This window comes from Oxyura jamaicensis, chromosome 2, assembly GCF_011077185.1.
Source record: "Oxyura jamaicensis isolate SHBP4307 breed ruddy duck chromosome 2, BPBGC_Ojam_1.0, whole genome shotgun sequence".
NCBI classification, from domain to species: Eukaryota; Metazoa; Chordata; class Aves; order Anseriformes; family Anatidae; genus Oxyura; species Oxyura jamaicensis.
Window position 1 is genome coordinate 34,029,496 of NC_048894.1, and position 20,585 is coordinate 34,050,080.

Below are 20,585 nucleotides of genomic sequence, written 5' to 3' on the forward strand. Positions count from 1 at the left end.
GATAACTGTTGTTTGGTGTAATAGCAGAATGGGAATTGTATGCTAACTTTGTTATTCCTAACGCAGTCTGATGATTGCAGTGAGCTTGAAATGAGAAGAATAAAAGAGGAAATTGCCGCTCTGCGAAATGGGGTTCTTCAGGAAATATACAAGGAACGTGAAGAATATGTAAGTATTGAATTATTTAGACAGCTAAAATGAAGCTCTGTGAGGCATCTGCATTTCAGTTGCTTTTAATGTATGACGTGGATACAAAACTGACATTTTTTTAGTGTTGAATGTTAAGGTGGCCTTATTTTGGCAAAATCTCTGGGAGAGGGAAGGGAGGCTGATCAATTCTTTTTTTGCTGTTTCTCTTTGGACATGGTCTCTTCAGACACTTCTTTGCATCCCCATCCCCTCCCCCAAATGGAGTGAAGTGAGAGAAAATGTGAGCTGCAGTTCTTGACCCAGAAGAGCTGCAGGTTAAAGTGTAAGCTCAGTTACTGAAGACAGACTGTTTTGTGCAAGTTAAGGCAAATGTTTACTTAGGAGTGGACTAAAACAGGGTTTTATCCTGAAGTGAAGGAGATCACCCTTTCTCTAAGTCCTCTGTATGGAAGGAAGAATTGAAACCATCACCTTTAAGGAAGCAGAAGAGTACCAGGGAGGGATTGTGATGACAATGCATCTTACCTCGGCAGACATAGCATTTGTGCAAAATAGTTAACTTGCTTTATGGTTGTGTGAGAACTGTAGATGCTAGAGTTGTTTGATCTATGTTACTACTTGATTTCTGTTTTCTTCAGTTTCATTCTAGTGGAGCTGTGTCCTTTGTTTAGACCTACTAAAGCCTGTTATAGGAAAAAAAGGGGGTATCTTTCCTTCATAGCACGTGAGCTCTTCAAGGCCTTAACTTTATTCACCCTTTGAGCTTTCCAAAATCTATCCATGCATATTGAAATGCTGTATTAGTGTGAGGTGGGGTGTTGTCCCTTCCCTGTCTTACTTTGCGTGGTGCTACAGAAAGTGGAACAGATGTGGATATCCATTTGAACATCCTGATCCTAACATTGCAAGTGTTAGTGTATATGGTGTCAGAAGCTAATGACCTGAAGCTTGTTTCCTTTGTTCAGGAGAAACTTTCCTTCTTGGTACAGAAATGGTTCCCTGAGTTGCCACTTCTTTATCCAGAAGCAGGAATTCTAAGCTATATGGTAAGCTGAGGTTGTGATTGAATCTACTGTCAGTTACTGTTTAAGGCACTCTCATGGCTTTGTGTCCCACTGCCTGCCCTTCTGGGTGGTGATCAGTATTTTGTTGGCTGCCTTACAACGGGCATTTTGTGTGCAGCCAGCCTCTTGCCAACAGATGTGCTAACTTCATTTTTAACAAGTCCCCACTGGGTTCGTGCTTTGTTAGGTTGATTGAGGAAGTGAAGAGAGAGTCAGAGCCTGTGATTGTTGCTGGCTGTTAATACTGTACTCTTATTCTGGCTGTCTGTGTGTATGTGTGCTTCAGAATTCAGGTGGACTTCTGTCGCACAGCCTGGAGCGAGAGCTTTTAGATGCTGAGCCCATGAAGGAGCTGAGCACAAAGCGGCCGTTAGTGTGCTCGGACATTCAGGATCAGAAGGTTCTTCTAAAGGTAATGTTGGTCCTGGCTTTCAGTTAGCGCTGCAGGTGAGATCCCGACCTGGGAATGTGCTGATTCTGAATGAACTCCGCTGTTCCTTTTGTATTCCTGCGTTTAACAACCCTTTTCTGTTATGTGTGTTTTTTTTTGTCAGCGTTTGTAGAACACAAGACCTTGTTCTCTGTCTGGATTGTTTTCCTGTTACTTCTGTTACTTACTGATTTCCTCACTTCTTTTGAGGGCAGCTGTAGTGAGCAGTCCTTCCCCTCTGCTGTCTGTTCTTTCTTGTATTTGGTGAACCCTTTAACTTATTCATTACTCTTGTTGGCAAAAATGCAAATGATGCAAATGCTGTTTCATCTTCCAGATGATATATCATTGTGAAACTTCAGGAACTGCTGTGTTAACCTTGCTCTTTTTCTTCTCCAGTGTACTAGCAATTGAGAAACCAAGGGTTATATTATTACGGGAGGCACCGTTGATTTTTTTTTTTTTCTTACTTAATACTTCTTAAATGGGAGACTTGCTTCTTTTGTTGTTACAGACTAAGTGTTATAAATATGGAAGCAGTCTATGACAGTTGTTACTGAATTTTGTGATAAATAGAAGAGTTTTTTGATGGAACCTAATGGTATGCCTTTCTTTAATTAAAAAAATGTCATGCGGTGATGTTACAGACATTAGGAGTAAGAGCTTGGGTATTTCTGTTTTGTTTTTCAGGGATACTCTGTAGATGTGAGCTCAGAAGGCAAAGTGATTGAAAGAGTTGCCAAGTATCACAGGGCCTGGAATCAACAAAAGGAGAAATCTGGCTTATTGCAACTGTTGTTTCTTCTTTTCTGCAAGGCAAGATTCAAATTGATAATGTTGCTTGCTTTTTGTTGTTGTTATTCGGTTGTGGTTTTTGTTCTGTTTTTTGTTTTAAGTTTAGGCAGAAGAACTTTTAAGTTGAAATTTCAGGCTTTGATATTTTTTTGTGTTGGAGTATTGAATCAGAAAAATACTACCTTTCTAACTTCAGTTTAGATGAACTATTTTCTTAGTAAGCATCAATTGATATATCACATATCGAATGCATGTTAAATTTTCCAGTGTTCCTAATATTGGAAACAATGTATTCTTAAACTTCTGTTTGTTTTTGTTGTTAAAGTCTGATCCTCTGGTGTATTTAATGGTCCCATACTACCCAGGGGCAAGTCTGCAAGCTTTACAGGCTGATACACCTCTGACTTTACAAGTAAGTATAACTGAGATAACCAGCATTTTCCTTTTTGTGTGTTTGGACTGAACTCTTAACATTGTGCTGTATATTACGCTGCTGGAGGTGTGTGAGCGGTGTTCTTCCTTCGGTGGCTGCCAGTGACTGTACAGAGTTGCACGACATAGCTTGACTAGCATTTGGTCAAGCAATAGGCTGTAAGTTTATAAAAGAGATTTTGCTGGGATACGCTTTCTTCTTTTATTAAAATCAGTGCCTCAGCTGTGCTGCTAGTACACTTCAAAAATTCTAGAGTGAATGTATTAAATTTGTAAGTGCACGCACTATTCTACTGAAGTTTAGAGGACTTACGGCAGGGGAGGCCTGTGGGGTGTGTGTGCAGGAGGTGGTGTTCTCTTTCTTCCCTCCTTCCCACACCGTTCATTGGCATTTTGACCAGCCAGCATTTCTCAAAGAAGCAGTAGCCAGAAGCCAGCACAGTCTTTTCCCTAGTTATGTTTGACGACTCAAAAGCTGCTGCTTGTTAACGTGGAGGCACTTGTAAATATACGTATCCCAAAATATATTACATGGTTTCAATTTTTTATTTATGTTTGTTTAATGTTAGCGAATTGTTACCCAGTGATTACATTTTGTTTGTGAAACAGAACAATCAGATGAATGGCTCTGCAAGTCATCACAGTCTTACTGGGAATTAATCCATACTTCATAAAACAATTGTCAGGAACTTTGAATATGTGCGATCTTTAAATAATTAAAATGTCTCAGTTTTGGAATAGAGACATTTGATGCTGTTTTCTGGTTCTTCCATATCTATCTTTGTAATAAACACCAAAATTAAATCATTAGGAGGCACTAAAAGTGATGAAAGGAGTTGCCCAAGGTCTGCAAACGTTGCATGGAGCTAATATAGTACATGGATCTCTGCATGGAAATAACATTTTTGCTGTGAATCGAAAACAAGGAATCGTTGGAGACTTTGATTTCACTAAACCAGAGGTAAAACAAAACCAAAAAACACCTAAAAAAAACAACCTAGTGACTTTTAGTCAGTTATGTATCAAAATAGATAAAGTACGTAAGATCTATTGATAAACACTGTGCTGTGCAGTAGGATTCCTGTTTCATGTTCTGAATAGGGTTGGGTGGTTTGGGTCGTGCTGGGATTTTTGTAAACACAATCTAATCTTGGATGGGGAAGAAAGCTATGAGCATGAGCCCTCATTAAGGAAAACAACGAAACAGAAAAATATGGAAGTTGCAGTACTTGGTAGTTGTCTCTCTTCTATATTTACCGGTCATCAGCATCAGCAGAGGTGAACTTGTTTGAGGAAAGAAAAATCTTGTATGAAGTCTGCCTTTCTTTGTGATAGGTAATGAGGTCCTACTATGTGTTTTAATCTGTCTCAGTAAACTAACAAGTTTATATGTTACCTGTATTTATATGTATTTTTACTTAGTCCTCATTTTCTGTAGTAAAGAACTTCATAATCGTTCCTGGGGAAAGTCTAATGTTCTTTAAGAATACAATCTACTTCCTTACTACTTTACTTAGTTTACATGGTGAAGTCTCTCCACTACTGGTGTATCTTTGTTGTCACATTTTGACTTTTGAAACTGGAGTTGATTTGAGCACGAGTGCTAGAGGTCTTCATGTTTATTTAATTTTTATAGCAATTTTTATATAATATTATTGTGTTACATTGTTTTTATATTAATATAATATATATAATTTTTATCAAGAATATTGATCTCTGTTTTGTCAGTGCATTCTCTGTTAACCTTATGAAGTGTGTCAAGTGCTTGGACAACAAGCAAGTAAATTTCTGTTTTCAGCATGCAAAGGAGAGAGGTTCTAAAAGTGTTGCTAGCTGAATTTTCTGAAAGGTCATACTCAGTGTAGGTGGTGCCATCTGAAGGTTGCAAGAGCTGAAGAGGGCCTCTTATTTCTTTATTCCTTCCTGTGGTTAGGTTATAACGGAGCAGGAAAGTTCCACCTGTGGTTTGCAGCCTGGATCAGTTTGTGCCTGCTCTATGGGGAGTGTCACAGCACTGCGCAATGGTTGTGCTTTCCGCATGGTCACGAATTGATGTGCAGAGCTGTGTTGCTGTATACTCTTGGCAATTTGGAGACTTGTCTCCTCCAGTCTGGCTGTAGCTGGTGGTGGCTACAGTCATGGAGAGAAGTTGAAACTCAGGGTCTAGCTTTTATTGTGGCAGTAGGCAGTCCTAAAACAGGCTGGGAACAGGGAGGAAGGAAGTTGCTAGTTTCAGGTGAAGGCCAGAAGGACAGGGGAGAAAAAATGGGAAAACTGGCAGAACTGATAGTAGAACTAAAGTTTTCCGAAGTAGTCAATGTCTTTAACCATTTTTAGTATTTTTTCTTCTAATTTGAGAGGTTTTGTAACTTGGGTTCTTTATTGCCTTATGACCTTTAATAGTTCCAGTGTGGAGTAAAATCTGCCAGCACTATTTTTCTATTACAGTTACAGATGACAGATATGTGACTATTTCCTTTCTCCTTCACACCCCATATTTTCCCGTAGTAAAGGAGGATTTTACGTTAGGGTCAGCACAGAATGCTACGATAAAGTTGTCTGATCCATTAAATTAGAGAGAGAGAGAGAGATACCTCTCCTTCAGTCTGCTATTGGTCTTACTTAAAGAGCACATTTTTTTTCCCCATAGGAACAACGTGCTGTTGCAAGCACGATGGTTGTCAGTTCCCTGAGCTTAGTTTCTCCTGAACTGAAGATGGGACAGCCAGCTTCTCCAGCCTCTGACATGTATGCTTACGGCTGCCTTCTGTTCTGGGTAAGTCATGGCTTATGAGAGAATTTCTTATAAAACTGAGGAACTCTAGCAGCCTTTATAAACAGCAGAATGAATACGTTATTTTAAAATTCTACTCCAAATATTTTGGAAAAGTGTGCATGTTTTAAACTGAGTGGTAGGAGTGAAATAAATGGGAGTTGAGATTATGGGCAGAAGGCAGTGCATTTTTCTGTAAGGTATACAGTGTAATTTGTATAGTAACACGACCAAAATAGCTTTTGTTCCTCATGCTGTGGATAACTGACGTTGACAGTTCCATCAGCTGCACAATGATCCTGTGGCACAGAAGGGGTGACTGAAGCTACTTCAAACACTGTGATAGGGACATAAGCCACAAGTTGATCAGTAGCCATTATCAGCTACCTGTGCTGAGAAGATGAAGCTGGTTCTTTATTATTGATATATTGATATAGATTATTATATTACTGATATAGATCATTGATATAGATTATTATATCTATTATTATCTTCATTCTTCATTATGTTTTTGTCCCAGTTTAGAGATGAACTACAGTGTAGCTTAATATTGTAGATGCTTATAACTTATTAATGTGGTATGGCTTTGTTGGAACATTTTCAGTGCAACTATTCAGATCTGTTCAAAAAACCCTGTTTTTTACAAGTGGGAATGAATAAAGTGAGTGTAAAGCAAAAAAAAAAAAAACAAAACAAAAACACAAAAAAAACAACCCACCACCAACAAAACAAACAAAACCTTAAACCACCATAAAAAATGGAGGGCTAGCAATGGCTGGCTCTGCTCGAAGAGAATATCTAGGATGCAACAAGATCTGTAGTCTTCTGAAAACCCATCTCCAAGCTTTCCAGCTGAATTTCAGGTTAATCCACGTGTAACAAATCTCCAGCTCAGTCTTGGTGTTGTATTGATCATTTGATGGAAAATTTTAGTTCATATTCTGGTGTTATGTTCAGCAATGGCTAGTTTGATGGCAGACACTTGAATTGTGTTCTCCCTCATTGAGCAGCCTTACTGCTTCTAAGATGGAAACGGGTTTTGTGAGTTCTCATCTGCTCTGTGTCACAGGAGCCCAGCCCTGACAAAACGCATGATTCTTCCCATTGTTATTGTTGTTGTACAGAATAGAGGTATTTTCAGCTCAACTTGATAGCAGGGTTTTGAAAAATGCTGTATACAGGCATGGCTCTAGGCATTAGTAAGGGCTGGGGAAATTCTACTTTGCTTATGGATATTGGGTTCATGTTTGTCTATTACAGCACACTTCATCTTCTTTAAGAAGTGCTGTGGGTTATTAAATGTACAGCTTAGGCATGGACTTCGAGACATTCTAAAAAGTCTATTTCTTTTGCCTTCTAAATGTTTATTCTCTGCTATTTTTAGTGCTTTTTTTTTTTTCCTGTGTAAGGCAAGCGTGCATGCCTTGTGTATTTTACCCTACTGTGAAACTACAAAAAAGCTTTTCCCTGCTCATCTTCCACAACAGCCCACTTTCAGTTGAAACATGGAATCTCCTTGGCTAATGTCTGTTAAACTTAAGGGTAAAACAGTGTTACATTTTATGTATCTTTTAATTTACAGCTTTGCATTCAAAATCAGGAATTTGGCCTGAAAGAAGATGGAACACCAGAGGTGGATGCAGTTGGCATGGTATGCTAATCCTCAGATGAGGTAGATTAGACTGGTCTTGTTTAGAGGTGATTAACTGTTACGTTTTTTAAAGGAAAAACAAAAATTGATTGTAAGTGTTGGGTTGAGAAAACATTCTGAATTGGATATTCTAAATACCAAGTAAAAATACAGTAATATTTGAGAAGGTATAAAACCCCAGGATTTTCTTAAATATCAAGTCCACCCTCAGAAGGAAGAACTTCATGGATAACTGTTCAATGAGTGACACCAAGTTACAGACTTGGGGAATAAGTCATTGAGAGCTGTGCCTTGAAGGAGGTACGGGAGTTAGAAGCCTGTCTTTTCTGAGGTGGGAAGTCAGGTTTGTTCATCTGTCTTCTACATAATAATTGCACAATTCCTAAGCATTAATAAAACAGCCAATTTCCATTTTAGTCACTTAATTTGGTTGTAAAGTCACAGTGTACCCTTTATCTTCTGCTTGTGTGTGTGTGTGAAACGTAAGCTTTCTTAAATGCCTCAAGCAAGTGCAGAGATGTGAGAGGACCTCAAGTGGTAAGATCTAATGTTGCTGTTTTCAGTGTTTTCTGTCAGCCACTGTTCTATGCCTGCCCTATGCTAGCAACTGTTGCCACCTTGAACTGTATTTTCAGTCTGTTTTTTGAAACTTACCCTTGCCCAATGTCTTGATGACTCTTGAAAATAAGAGTAGACCTGCGTACCTTCGTATTTCCCAACTTAGGTCTCCAACTTTGAAGTAGATAATTTTATGGCCTTCTCTATGCCTTGGAGGAAAATAAACCAAAGGGAAGATGTTCAGGTTGATGAAGGCATAGGCTATACAGGAGACGGCTATAAAGTTATCTACTCATGATTAACATCCAAGAGATGGGATGCTACCTATCAGAAAGCAAAGGATTGTCTTCAGAGTTGAACACGAAAGTTTGGAAATCTGAAGGCACACAGGTTTACTGTTTCACATAAGCTTTCAGTCATCAGGCCAGGACTTAAGACATTTTCTCTTGCCTGCTTTCAGCTTCTTTGTTTGATACAGGTGATTCCTTTTTCTTATCTCTTACGTGTTTCCAACTTTTATGCCACCATATATAGCTTAAAGAAATTCCCTGGGAGGTTTTCAGGCCTTTTTCAAATCACTAGCTTGCTTAGACTAATTTCCAACTCAGCCTCCTGCTGGACTCTTTTAGTTACTAGTTCTTGTCTTCTTGCCTTTCCCACCTCCTCTGAGTGGGCTACCCTTGTGATTTTTAATTACTGGGATATATTTCTCATATTGTGCTTTTTCTTTTGATCTCACTTTAAGTGATAACTTTGCCTTTGAGTGTTTTCTTTTTTTGATAGCTTTGTTTTTGGATTTGAGAAGGCTGTGAGACTCTTTAAATCATGTCTTACACTATTACAAAAACCCTGCAAGCTGTTTAGTTTTTAAGTGAAGTGTTAATAAATAGAATTCTTTAAGGAATATAGGAAGGAGTTAGAGGTAAGTCTCCATATTACCCAGAAAAGTAGAGAGGTACTTCAGGTGGAAAGTGTAGAATGAAACAGCAGAGTTGCTGTTGGTCAGATAAGTGTTGGTTGTTTTAGCAAGGGAAAACAAAACCCTACTAAGTCCCTCTTTTTATTGGTTGTACTTCTGTATTAGTGATGTGAGTGCTTTGCAAAGCTATCTGGGATAACATGGTGCAAAAATTGGTCTGCATTTACTAGAGCTGTGTTCATTCTGAGCTTAGTGCATCCTCTTTATTTAAGCTCAGAAACTGTCATGATACAGTGTTAGACTACCACAGCTGTAGCGCTTCCAATGTCCAGGCCAGGTAGCTTGTGTATCACTGCACAGCACAGTGCTGTAAATAATTTTGTTCCATTAGATCACTGATCTCCTCTACAGTATAATTTTAATAACTTTCAGCTGTGTTCCCCAGTGTCAAAATCGCTACTATTAAAGCACAGGACTGTCTACCAAATCCATCTGGAAAATTAATTCCAGTGTGACACTATTGTAAAAAATAAAGGAATAAAAAATGTAGCATTTGAGCAGTGAGGTCTTCATGTAAATAGCATTTCTTACTCCTCATTACAGTTGCTCAGATTTTATTAAAAATTAAATGAGTCTCATGAAACGTGTAGTGCTGTAGGAAAGAAGATGTCGTACTTAAAGATTCATCATGATTCTATGATCATTAGTGCAGGCTGTAGGATTTTAAAAATATTCACGTAACTTGCACAGAGCCATCTGTCCAGTGCATCATTTAGGGTTGTGCATAATAATCCTTAGATTCTGAAACAAAGTTTATTTCACACATAAGGAAATCTTGTTTAAGGAAATAGAAAAGAGTTACTTGAGAAATAATAATAATAAAAAGTAATTGGTTCACTTTGCTTTCTGTAAGCCTTCTGCATAAGTGGCCATTTTCAGCTTCCCGTACTTCTTTAGTTCTTTTCTTACAGGTATCTTCTGAAGTGCAACATCTGCTTTTATCTGAAGGATAAATGTTCTTCATTATTGTTCTTAGCGGGGTTCATTCATTTTACAGTTCTCAGTAAGAAAAAAGCTTCGTGATAATTTTTCAGTGATCAAAAAGAAGCAGTTTTTTTTTTTTTTTTTTTAAAAAAAAAAACAACTTTGCCAGGTGATACAATTCTCATCAATGCATCTTTGTTGGTGGTTTTTTAAGGATTCATCCTGGATATGTGTGTGTGCATGTGCACAAACTGTCAAAGCTTGCTGCAAAGCAGTTTGTTCTTCCTGCAGTTCACAGGAAAATCCATGAGGGTTCTACTAAGAAACGTAATACTAATAAATATATTTCAGCAGTTTCTTGGGGAATCTCAAAGACCTCTGGCTGTTAATCCTTGTCCCAGTTCTTGGGGAAAATCTATTTTGCTTTTAAGGACTTTATCTTTAATCAGCTTATTCAGAATTAATCTCAATGCCCATCTGCAGGCCCTTGACAGGCTGGTAGTTTCCCTTCCATCTCAGTCTCATGCCGAGAGGAATTGTACACTTGCAACCATTACATTTTTGTTTGTTTTCAGGAAATGTAAAATTAATGCAGGAAGGTAACACTGAGTTTCAACAAGGGGATATTAATTTTATATAGCTGTTGAGGAGAAGTGATTAGAGACTTGATCTTGTACCTTCCGTTTTGCCATGCTGAGCTTCAGTATTCAGTGTCCTTCAGCATTCAGTTTTGTATACTTCTTAAAAGGAGTAAATAAGATGAAATTGGCTGGAGTAAACACAATGAAATGTTGTTCTACAGCAGTGTTACTTAAGGGATCAGTTTTAGGTTTCCTTAGTGGAGGAAAATGGTGAAAAGGGGAAACTTGCTGATGATATTTTGATTTTATTTTATTTTTTTTTTTTTTTTGAAGTGGGAATATGGAAGTGCAAAACTTTTCAAGCTCTTTAAATGCATGGGCTTTCTTCATTTTTAGTTCTACCAAGGAAGTGTGTAGGCATGATTTACTTCAGCATTTCAGTGCATCAAATGTTTGAATGTTTTTAACTAGAGATTCTCTTTTATGCGTTCTGTAACCATTTAACAATTCTTTATGCCTGCAAGTTCAGCAGTTTTCAGATCTTGTCTTTCCACCCAGATTTCAGATTATCTGGAGAGAGGGGCTGATTCTCTTGAGTCACTGTGCTGGTCAGTGGGAAAGCTGGAAATTGTCTGCTTGTTTCTGTCTCCAGATTTTTGACAACTTGTGTACATTCCTTTGCATCATAGATTTTTGTCTGGATGAAACAGAGATAGGTGAGGGGTGGTGTGCAGGTATCTTGTGCTTTGCTGTTCTGTTGACCCAGGTCAGAGGCGATGCTGTTTGCAGAGGCTACAAACATGAACGCCCCCTTGTGGGAAGATTATTTTTACGTTGTTTTTTATTAATCTATGTCTTTAGATCATCATTTGAGATGCTTTCTTGCAGTCCCCTTGTTCAAATCCAGTGTGCGTCCTTCCTTCCTCAACAGCTGACATGTATGCATGTGTAGCAGCTGTGTTCTTGTGCTTTATGCATGGAGTCCAACACTGTCAATATGCGAAGCGTTTAGGCACGTAATCCCTTCTGAAAAGTCCAAACAGCTTAAGTGTAAGTGATGGCCTAATAGCAAAACAGCTGCTGTTGATTTAGATCCCATTAATCCCATTACTTTTTTCTTGATTTCTTGTAGAATGATAAAGTAATAGGACAGAGTTAAAAGTCGATGTTGTAGAAAGTGAATGGCACCCATTTTGTTCCTACTCAGTAGAAAAGCAGACTCCAGAAGCCCATGGCAGGCTGTGGGGGGGTGGAATTAGATGATAATGAAGGTCTCTTCCAACCCAAACCATTCTATGATTCTGTATTTCTCTAAAATGCTGGGAAGTTAGTGTTTTGAAACATAACATTCTGTCAAGTCTGGCACCGAGTTGACAGACGTGGTGCCAAAACCTTGCTTTTATTCTGTTGTTAACAAGCACCATGTCCGTTAAGGGTGCAGACCATGGAGAGTGCTGTACAAACTTTTGTGAGGGCCCTCGGCTGCAAGCATTTATGAGACCTGTTCATCAAATACTTGGTTGTTATTTGGAATCATGTTTGTTTCATTTGCTGATGAAATTTTTCTCCCTCTGTAGGATGATAAAGTTAAATCTCTTCTTCGGAATTTGTTCTGCTGTAACAGACTGACAGCTGAGCAGGTGCTGGGAGATGATTGCTTCCTCTTAGTTGGTGCGATTCCAGATTCGTCACAACCAGGTGAAGAGCATGTGCCACACAAGGAGCATGATTCTGAGATGATGGATAAAAAGGAAGATGCAATTAAAATTAACTCTGAGGAGAATGGGATAAACCCTACTCCAGGAGATAAGGAACTTGTCCATGATGTGTTTGATTGAAACTTCTGTTTATTTTTAAAATCAGTTGTCCTGATTTGAAGTCTCAGAATGTAGGAAGTTGGGTGTTTTGTTTTGGGAAGTCATGTTTTGGGATTACATAACCTTAACTGCATTTTCTTCAGAGTACATTTGATTCTAAAGAAGAGTTCAGAGATACAAGTGTGGTGTTCCTGATTGTGTTCTTACTTTGTCAGTCTTTTTAATTTGTCTGTTATGCAGGCTTTAAATTCACATGATATAGTCATATTAGATGCCAGAAGTATTTAAGATGAAGCTGTAGTGACTCACTTCTGTATCCAGTCTTCTATCCCCCTTCTTGCTGCAACTGTAGGTTAGATGCTCCTGTTAGAGATGCTCTAGGGTATTACCTTCCTAGTTGCAGGTTACTCAGTACTCAGGGTGTTCTACGGCAACTGCCTCCAAGATTCAAGAAGAAAAAACTCTGACAACTGGTCAAGGAAATGGGGAGCAGGCTGCCGCTCTTCTGTTTCTCTGCATTTGCAAAAGGCAATTGACTTTCAGGAGAGCATCATTTCAGTTGCTCTTTTGCAGTGCTGCTGTGCTAACCAGAATGCTATACACATGCATGTTGCAAAAATTACTTTTTATCTGTCTATTCTACATAAATGTGTGTCTGTAAATCTGTTCTCATTGTTCACAGTAGCTATAAAAATGCCACTTTGAGTGGGTTTGCCTACTTACTTTCCTGTTAACGTTGCCATTGAAAGAGTTTTGTCAGGTCTTTATTTCTACAGGAAATTGTTGTTTATGAAGCTTTTCTTTTATCAGAAAAAAAAATGGTTAAAATGTTCGGAGTTGCTGTAGCAATATATTTAGCCTCTGGGTGTTGCTCTTGGACAGTGCTGTTGGCAGACTAGTATTTTGTAGAGCAATTACTAAAGCTGCACACTGTTAGATGAAGAATGTAGAAATCCAGTATGTAATGGACGAGACCCAGCAGTAGGGAAACCTCAGGTACAACAGCAATTGGCAGTGGGTAGATGATGTTTTTCCATCCTTAAATCACTTTTTTTTTTTTTTTGAAATTTGCGTGCATGAAAGATGCTTGGCCCTTTTTCATTAAATGATAATGGTTTTACAATTTTTGTATTACGTATATAATCAGTGGTACCAAAACCTTTGTTAAAAATGTTTTGGACTTAGAGTTTTTGGTTAGTGTCTTAAATATATTTTCATTACTGAAATCACAGAAGAATAATGCCTTGTTTTTTGTCAATGAAAATAGCTGGTAGCAGTTTTGTGAGATACTTTCCAAATCTGATTGTAGTCTTTCACTGTTAATAAAAGGCTAACTTTAATGTTAAACACTGAACTGAGTTCTGTTTGGTTTGTGTCTTGCTGTATACTGGAATAAATTTTTGCCCAATTTTTCTGCACGTGTCCATGCAACCTAAAGCGTATTTCTTAAATCCCGTAACTACTAAACTTTGCTTTCTGAAACTAGAAGTCTCTCTTTATGCTTGATTCAAAAACTGCAGTCTTTTCCAAATCTCTTCACCAACTGTAAGTAATCTGATTTTTTACATGTGGAACCTAACATGAGGGGTGAAATTATTTTTAAAACCTGCAATGAAGCCTTTGAAAGCTTCTGGTACATACAAGTGTCAGGGTATGGGACAGCCTTTCTATTTGAATTAAGTGTTGATTACAGTTTTTCAGTGTCACAGAAAAGTTTTTTTCAAAAAAAAAAAGTTTTTTCAGTGTCACTGATTACAGTTTTTCAGTGTTTTGTTTATTTCTACTTCGACCTTTCCTATGGTAATTTTGTAGCTCTGGCTTTCTTCTCTTTCCTTATTTGCCAGAGGCATTGAGAAACAGGTTGGTTCAGGGTCACGCTGCACGGTTACCCTGCTGAAGTTGCATACCAATCCATTTCAATGGACTGCCTTCTGTTTAGTTTGTGGCATACCTTTTTAAACTGCATCTCCTGCATCTCTTCTCTCTGGAAGACGTGAACTTGGAGGACAGAGAGCTTGAAGTGATGCTGTAGGATTAGTGTCTCTACTCACTAGCTTTTCCTATGAAGAAGCTCAAACAAAACTTACCTCACTCTTCCTTGGTACTAGTGTTGTGCAGTTTTGAGCAGTGTCCTTGTGCAGACCAAATAGATGGGGGATTTTCAGAGGCTAAGTGTTGCTTCACTTGGACACATGACAGCAGCTCTACTTCAAAGATGTTTATATCTTCTTATGACCTCTAATGGTAGACTTCAGTTCCAAGGTTCCAAGTCTCGGGGCTGATACATACATGTTCTTCCTTTTACGAGGACAGCAGCCTTTTTTCCTTGTTCAGTTTTGTGTTCTCTCTGCACTCCTGGCCTTGGTGCCCACACCAGTCAGATGTCTGTATCAGTCTCAGCGTCTGCACAGGACACCATACCCCAGTCAGCTACTACAGTCACCTTCTGATCTCTGGCTCCGGTAACAAAGTCACACAGGAAGAAATGCTTTCTTCAGGCACCTGCAGACAATCACTTGCTATGACTCTACCTAACCTAACTTGCAGGCCTGGGATAGGGTTGTTTTACTGTGGGAAGGGGACTTCTTTCAGCAGATTTGGAGAAAGTGAGTACTTTTTATCTCCATAGTTTGGGTGAAGAATTACTCCTTTCTGAACGCTCACACTTTACTTATTGAGACACCAGCTGTTCTGTACACTGCCTCTTAATCTGCATGTTCCTTCCAACATCCATAATAACTTTACCAAATCTTTCCATGTAGTTTGTTGGTCACTCCATTAGTATATAACACTTCTGCCTGTGCAGTTTTGAGAAGTTTTTTTTGTACTCCAGAATAGTCTTTATCTCGGCATTTACTGGTGTTATTTTTTTTTCCCCCTGATAAATGCAGGTTTGTATAGTCTGTGGATTAAATTCCTTCATAGCAGCTACCTTGTGGGCTTCCCTAAATGAGATTTTTCATCTGCAGTCTGTTCATCTTCCCAGCTTGCAAGGGAATACATCAAGATTGCAATATGTAGGTGCATCTTCAGAAGTAAAACTGAGATAGTTTCTTCCCATTTTGTCTGGTGTGTGTGTTACTGGTGACATGCTTTACAGCAATAAGTGCAGAGAAAAACTATTTGCTGTGTGAAGAAATGAAGTTCATTTTTATTTGTTTTACTTCAGTAGCTAGCTGCAAAGGGCCTGCAGGTTGAAACATGCTGAGATGAGCTGGGAAAGCTTGCCGGAACTCCTTGACATATTTCTTCCTTCCTTGACCTGTTTCTTTGTTTGTGGACTTAGAGCTGTTCAGATTTTTTTGCAATCCTTATGACTGGTAAAATGGTCAAGCAGAAAGGATCTGGACAGTCTCATCTCGACAGTCTCAGGATAGACCAGAAGGTTTTGGTATTCCGAGTATGCTATTAGGAGACTAATCTGGCAATCTGAGAGCCCTCTGGCTTTTTTATGATCTCCTTTTCCAGCTCAGCAGTTTGCTGTTTCAGCAAGGCCAACAGGTGTACCACCTGGTGTCGTTATGTGGGATAGGGGCAGACTGGGCAGCTCTGAAGAGAGTCCTTGTTTGAAGTGGAAGAGCATTGTGCATGTAAACCTTGGGGCTTTGAGATGCCAAGTGTCAGTCCTATAGATACTCAACAGCATGAGCTGTCTTGGGCACAGTGACCACGACATGGTAGAATTCTCTTTTCTTGGTGAAGTCAAGAGGGGGACCAGTAAAACCGCTGTCTTGGACTTCCGGAGGGCAGACGTTGAGCTGTTGAGGACACTGGTTGGTAGAGTCCCTTGGGAGGCAGTTCTGAAGGACAGAGGAGTCCAGGAAGGCTGGGCGCTCCTCAAGAAGGAAATCTTAAAGGCTCAGGAGCGCTCTGTCCCCACGTGCCCAAAGATGAGCCGGTGTGGAAGAAGACCGGCCTGGCTGAGCAGGAGCAGAGAGCTGTGACTAGAGCTTAGGAAAAAAAGAGGGTTTATGATCTATGGAAAAGAGGGCAGGCCACTCAGAAGGATTATAAGGATGTTGTAAGGATGTGCAGGACCAAAATTAGGAAGGCCAAAACTCATCTGGAGCTCGGTCTGGCTACTGCAGTTAAAGATAACAGAAAATGTTTTTATAAATAAAATAACATGAAAAGGAGGACTAAGGAGAATCTCCGTCCTTTACTGGATGCGGGGGGAAACTTAGTGACGAGAGAGGTGCTTAATGCCTTCTTTGCCTCAGTGTTTAGCGGCAAGGCTAGTTGTGATCTGGATGCCCAGTACCCTGAGCTGGTGGAAGGGGATGGGGAGCAGGATGTGGCCCTCACAATCCACGAGGAAATGGCTGGTGACCTGCTACAGCATTTGGATGTATGCAAGTCGATGGGGCCGGATGGGATCCACCCGAGGGTACTGCGAGAACTGGCGGAAGAGCTGGCCAAGCCGCTTTCCATCATTTATCAGCAGTCCTGGCTATTGGGGGAGGTCCCACTTGACTGGGAGCTAGCAAATGTGATGCCCATCTACAAGAAGGGCCGGAAGATTGACTCGGGAAACTATAGGCCTGTTAGTTTGACCTCAGTGCCAGGGAAGCTCATGGAGCAGCTTATCTTGAAGGTCATCACAAGGCACTTAGAGGGCCACCAGGTGATCAGGCCCAGTCAGCATGGGTTTATGAAAGGCAGGTCCTGCTTGACGAACCTGATCTCCTTCTATGACAAAGTGACGTGCTGGGTGGATGGGGGAAAGGCTGTGGATGTGGTCTACCTTGACTTCAGTAAGGCTTTTGACGCTGTTTCCCACAGCATTCTCCTCAAGAAACTGGCTGCTCTTGGCTTGGACTGGTGTATGCTTCTTTGGGTCAGAAGCTGGCTGGATGGCCGGGCCCAGAGAGTTGTGGTGAATGGAATCAAATCCAGATGGAGGCCGGTCACTAGTGGAGTCCCCCAGGGCTCAGTACTGGGGCCAGTCCTCTTTAACATCTTCATCGATGATCTGGTTGAGGGGATCGAGTGCACCCTCGGTCAGTTTGCAGATGACACCAAGTTAGGTACGTGTGTCGATCTGCTCGAAGGTAGGAAGGCTCTGCAGGAGGATCTGGATAGGCTGGACAGATGGGTTGAGGCCAATGGTATGAAGTTCAACAAGGCCAAGTGCCGGGTCCTGCACCTGGGGCACAACAACCCCAAGCAGAGCTACAGGCTGGGAGATGTGTGGTTAGAAAGCTGCCTGGCAGAGAAGGACCTGGGAGTAGTGGTTGACAGTCGGCTGAATATGAGCCAGCAGTGTGCTCAGGCGGCCAAGAAGGCCAGCAGCATCCTGGCTTGCATTAGAAACAGTGTGGCCAGCAGGTCCAGGGAAGTGATTGTCCCCCTGTACTCAGCTCTGGTGAGGCTGCACCTTGAGTGCTGTGTTCAGCTTTGGGACCCTTCACCATCTTCGTCGCCCTCCTCTGGACACTCTCCAACAGTTGAATGTCCTTTTTGTACTGTGGTGCCCAGAACTGCACACAGTACTCAAGGCCCGTGCCGCCAATTGGTTTGGGGATGTCTGCTCCTGATGGGGAGTGGCTGCGGGTGGCGGGTCCCTGAGTGAGACTTGGGGGTGAGAAGTCATTTGGGGATGAGAAGTTGTCATGGGAATGGGAAAGTGGTGGGGGAGGGAGCAGCCACAGAGGTGTCCTGGCCCAACTGGGAAAAAGGCTGACAGCAAAAGTCTCCTAAAAGCCTGCCAGAAGAGAATGCCTGCCAGCTGGGGAACCGGGCCTGGCAACCTGGAGCATCCCTGGAAGGCGCTGCTGGCCTCCTGCAGGTGCAGCCTAAGGGTACCTAATGGTACTTGTGCTGGGTTAAATTATTCCTCATAAAGACAGGAGCAGAGTAGACATGTGGGCAACACTTGAAGGAGCATATAAGTGTTACTTATCCACTGGAAGGTTTTTTGGGTGTCTCAAGTTTTGGTAGAGGGAATTTTTAGTGTGCTGTTTCTCACGCTCTGTGTGAACCTTGCAGAGTGCCCACATGCTGTGTGAGCCGTATTGGCTGCAAGACTGTACAAACATTTAAGGAGTCTTGATCAGTCGCATACAGTGTAAGTTTGTGTATAATCAGGAGAATTCCTTTGGAGAAAGTAAATTGAAGTTGCTTTGGTCCAACTTCTGAGATGAAACCTGGATGAGCACTCAAAAGTAAATGCCTGCTGAGAAGATGCATGTGGAGGCTGCTAGAACTGAAATTGATTTTTATTTGAAAACATTTTTTTTTTTTTCTGGTAGGATTTTGTTTAAAGTTGAAGGGCACTTTTGAGAGCTGCAGATCTATTCCAAAGTAACTTTTCCTTCTCCTAATTTAAGATAACTGTCAGAACAATGATCGCACAAAAGCAATGCTAGCCACTTGTCGAAGGCTGGTTATTGGTAGTGTTAATGTTACAGGTGTGTAGTTGTCATATGATCATCAGTCATGGATTTCTGCTTGAAATTTTTATCCTCTGTCCTTGCCAGCAAGAGGTGGAGCTGTTGTTCATGTGTTCTTCTGGCTGTCACTTTTCCTAGATATTTTTTTTTCCCTGCCCCTGTTTTAGTGAGTGTTTTTGTTTTGTTTTGTTTTGTTTTGTTTGTTTTTTCTTTGTTTAAACCTAGTTGGAACCTTTTTGTTTGCATGTTTTTCACTCATCTGTTGGCCTAAGGATGCTTCAGGGTATGCTCAGAGGAACACTGCTACTTCAAGCATCCAGGTCTAACAGATTAGACTTCCATTTTGGCAGTTGTTCATGTATGTATGTATTTTGAACCTTCTGTCCTTTTTAGTCTGTGCTGTACCTCACTGCTCAAGGACTGCTCAAACTAATCTGTTCATTGGCAGTCTCTGTTCTCTACTTCTCCCCTTTCCTGTTTTTGCTTCCTCTGGTTCAGGTTTTCCATTTCCTGTTTTCTATTAGGGAGTGAGATTCTCTAGTATGTGAACATACACTTGATTACAACACCAACCATTATTCATGCAAGATACTTCTCGATAGCAATAACTTCTACCAAGGGAGTAGTGGGGGAGAGGCAAGCCTCTGACACAGTTCTTGTACACAATCCTGTTTTCCAGGTAGCTTCACATTGAGCATTACACCATTTTTTATCTTTATTTTTATTTTTAAACTAGAATTGTCTATGAAACTCTCTTATGGCAAGGATGCGCATAGCCATTACCTTCCCAGAGGATTCTCCTCCTCCTTTTAATACTGAAGGACACTGGAGAGTTGAGGCTTACCTGGGCAGGGTCTGCCATTTGCACCTGTTAATGCAGGATGCTCAGGGAGCAGGTGAAAACGTTCCTGAATTGCAGGTACAGCTAGGGCCACAGTTTCTGACACATCATGTGAAAAAATATTGCCAAGTTGTTACTGGTGGATGACATCATGTTCCCATTAAGGGCCTTTTTCTTGTGCTCTTCTGAAATATTTAGTTAAAGAGAGTTTGATGGTGTTGTATTGCCATCTGATACCTGCAAAGCTGTTACATTCTTTGGACATCTTTTGCTGTCAGGGCTTCGTAGTGTGGTAACTGACTCAACAGCCTTCGTATTTCAGTATTTAATTCTTTACGTTGTCTCTACAAATATGACTATTGTAAAGGATGGGAATGGTTTGGTACTTGTGTTTGCATAGACACACTTGTTTATTTCATGATGGTGTTTGCAAGTAATGTGTCTGCTTATGTGCATAAACAGAGACTGATCATTTGGGTATGCCGTAGTGATTGTCACAGAGCAGCCTTTTTCCACTCCAGCTTTATAGTAAGCCTCCAGCCTCATATGAATTTGTGCTGCATGTTATCCCCGTTTTACTAGGGAGCAGCTAATCTTTAAAGATCAGGTTCAAAAACCTCACCCTTGTAGTCATCTGCTCCCACTGCTGGAGAACTGAAGGAGATGCTGGATACCTGTGACCTGGTCTTTGAACACCACTTTTTTCCTTCCTGGGTATTTCTCTTCAGTGAAAGCAGCTTTAAAAGAAGATGGGTTTTGATAGGAAGCTTAAGAAATGTGCACTGAAACTAAGCAGTATGGCTGAAGAGTACTTGGCAGTGTCTATACTTACTACCCATATGCTATTTCAAAGCACAGGTGATGGTATTATTTCCTGTTAGTCCTAACTCTACAAGAAGTTACCTCTTTTCTCTGTTGCACAAACACAGTGGCAGGAAATCACCTGTTATTGCTGTTAGAAGGGCCAAAATGCTGAACCTGGTTTATTGAAAATGTAAAACATTTCCTAGTTGAAGAGCACTGACAGACCAACATGTTGTGTTAATATCTTTATAAATGCCCTGAGGCATAGTACTAAGTTAATCTTTTGACATTTTTATTTGCTTTTTAACATCACGATTCATTTTTTTATCTTTCAAAACTCCATTTATTACTGTCATTTAATTGATGGTAACTACAAATTATACTAGCTGCAAAG

At 40.4% G+C, this 20,585-nt stretch overlaps 1 protein-coding gene across 1 annotated transcript in view; it reads left to right on the forward strand.

Annotated features, from left to right (window-relative positions):
• Window positions 1-13,175, forward strand: part of STK31 (serine/threonine kinase 31) — a 35,857-nt gene extending 22,682 nt beyond the window's left edge. Inside the window, exons 16-24 of the mRNA XM_035319318.1 lie at window positions 67-168; window positions 1,116-1,196; window positions 1,501-1,626; window positions 2,335-2,460; window positions 2,765-2,851; window positions 3,683-3,832; window positions 5,522-5,647; window positions 7,227-7,295; window positions 11,915-13,175. Coding sequence (XP_035175209.1) covers window positions 67-168; window positions 1,116-1,196; window positions 1,501-1,626; window positions 2,335-2,460; window positions 2,765-2,851; window positions 3,683-3,832; window positions 5,522-5,647; window positions 7,227-7,295; window positions 11,915-12,175 — 1,128 coding nt within the window. The 3' untranslated portion in view covers window positions 12,176-13,175. The remainder of the gene's footprint in view (window positions 1-66; window positions 169-1,115; window positions 1,197-1,500; window positions 1,627-2,334; window positions 2,461-2,764; window positions 2,852-3,682; window positions 3,833-5,521; window positions 5,648-7,226; window positions 7,296-11,914) is intronic.
• Window positions 13,176-20,585: the final 7,410 nt, after the last annotated feature.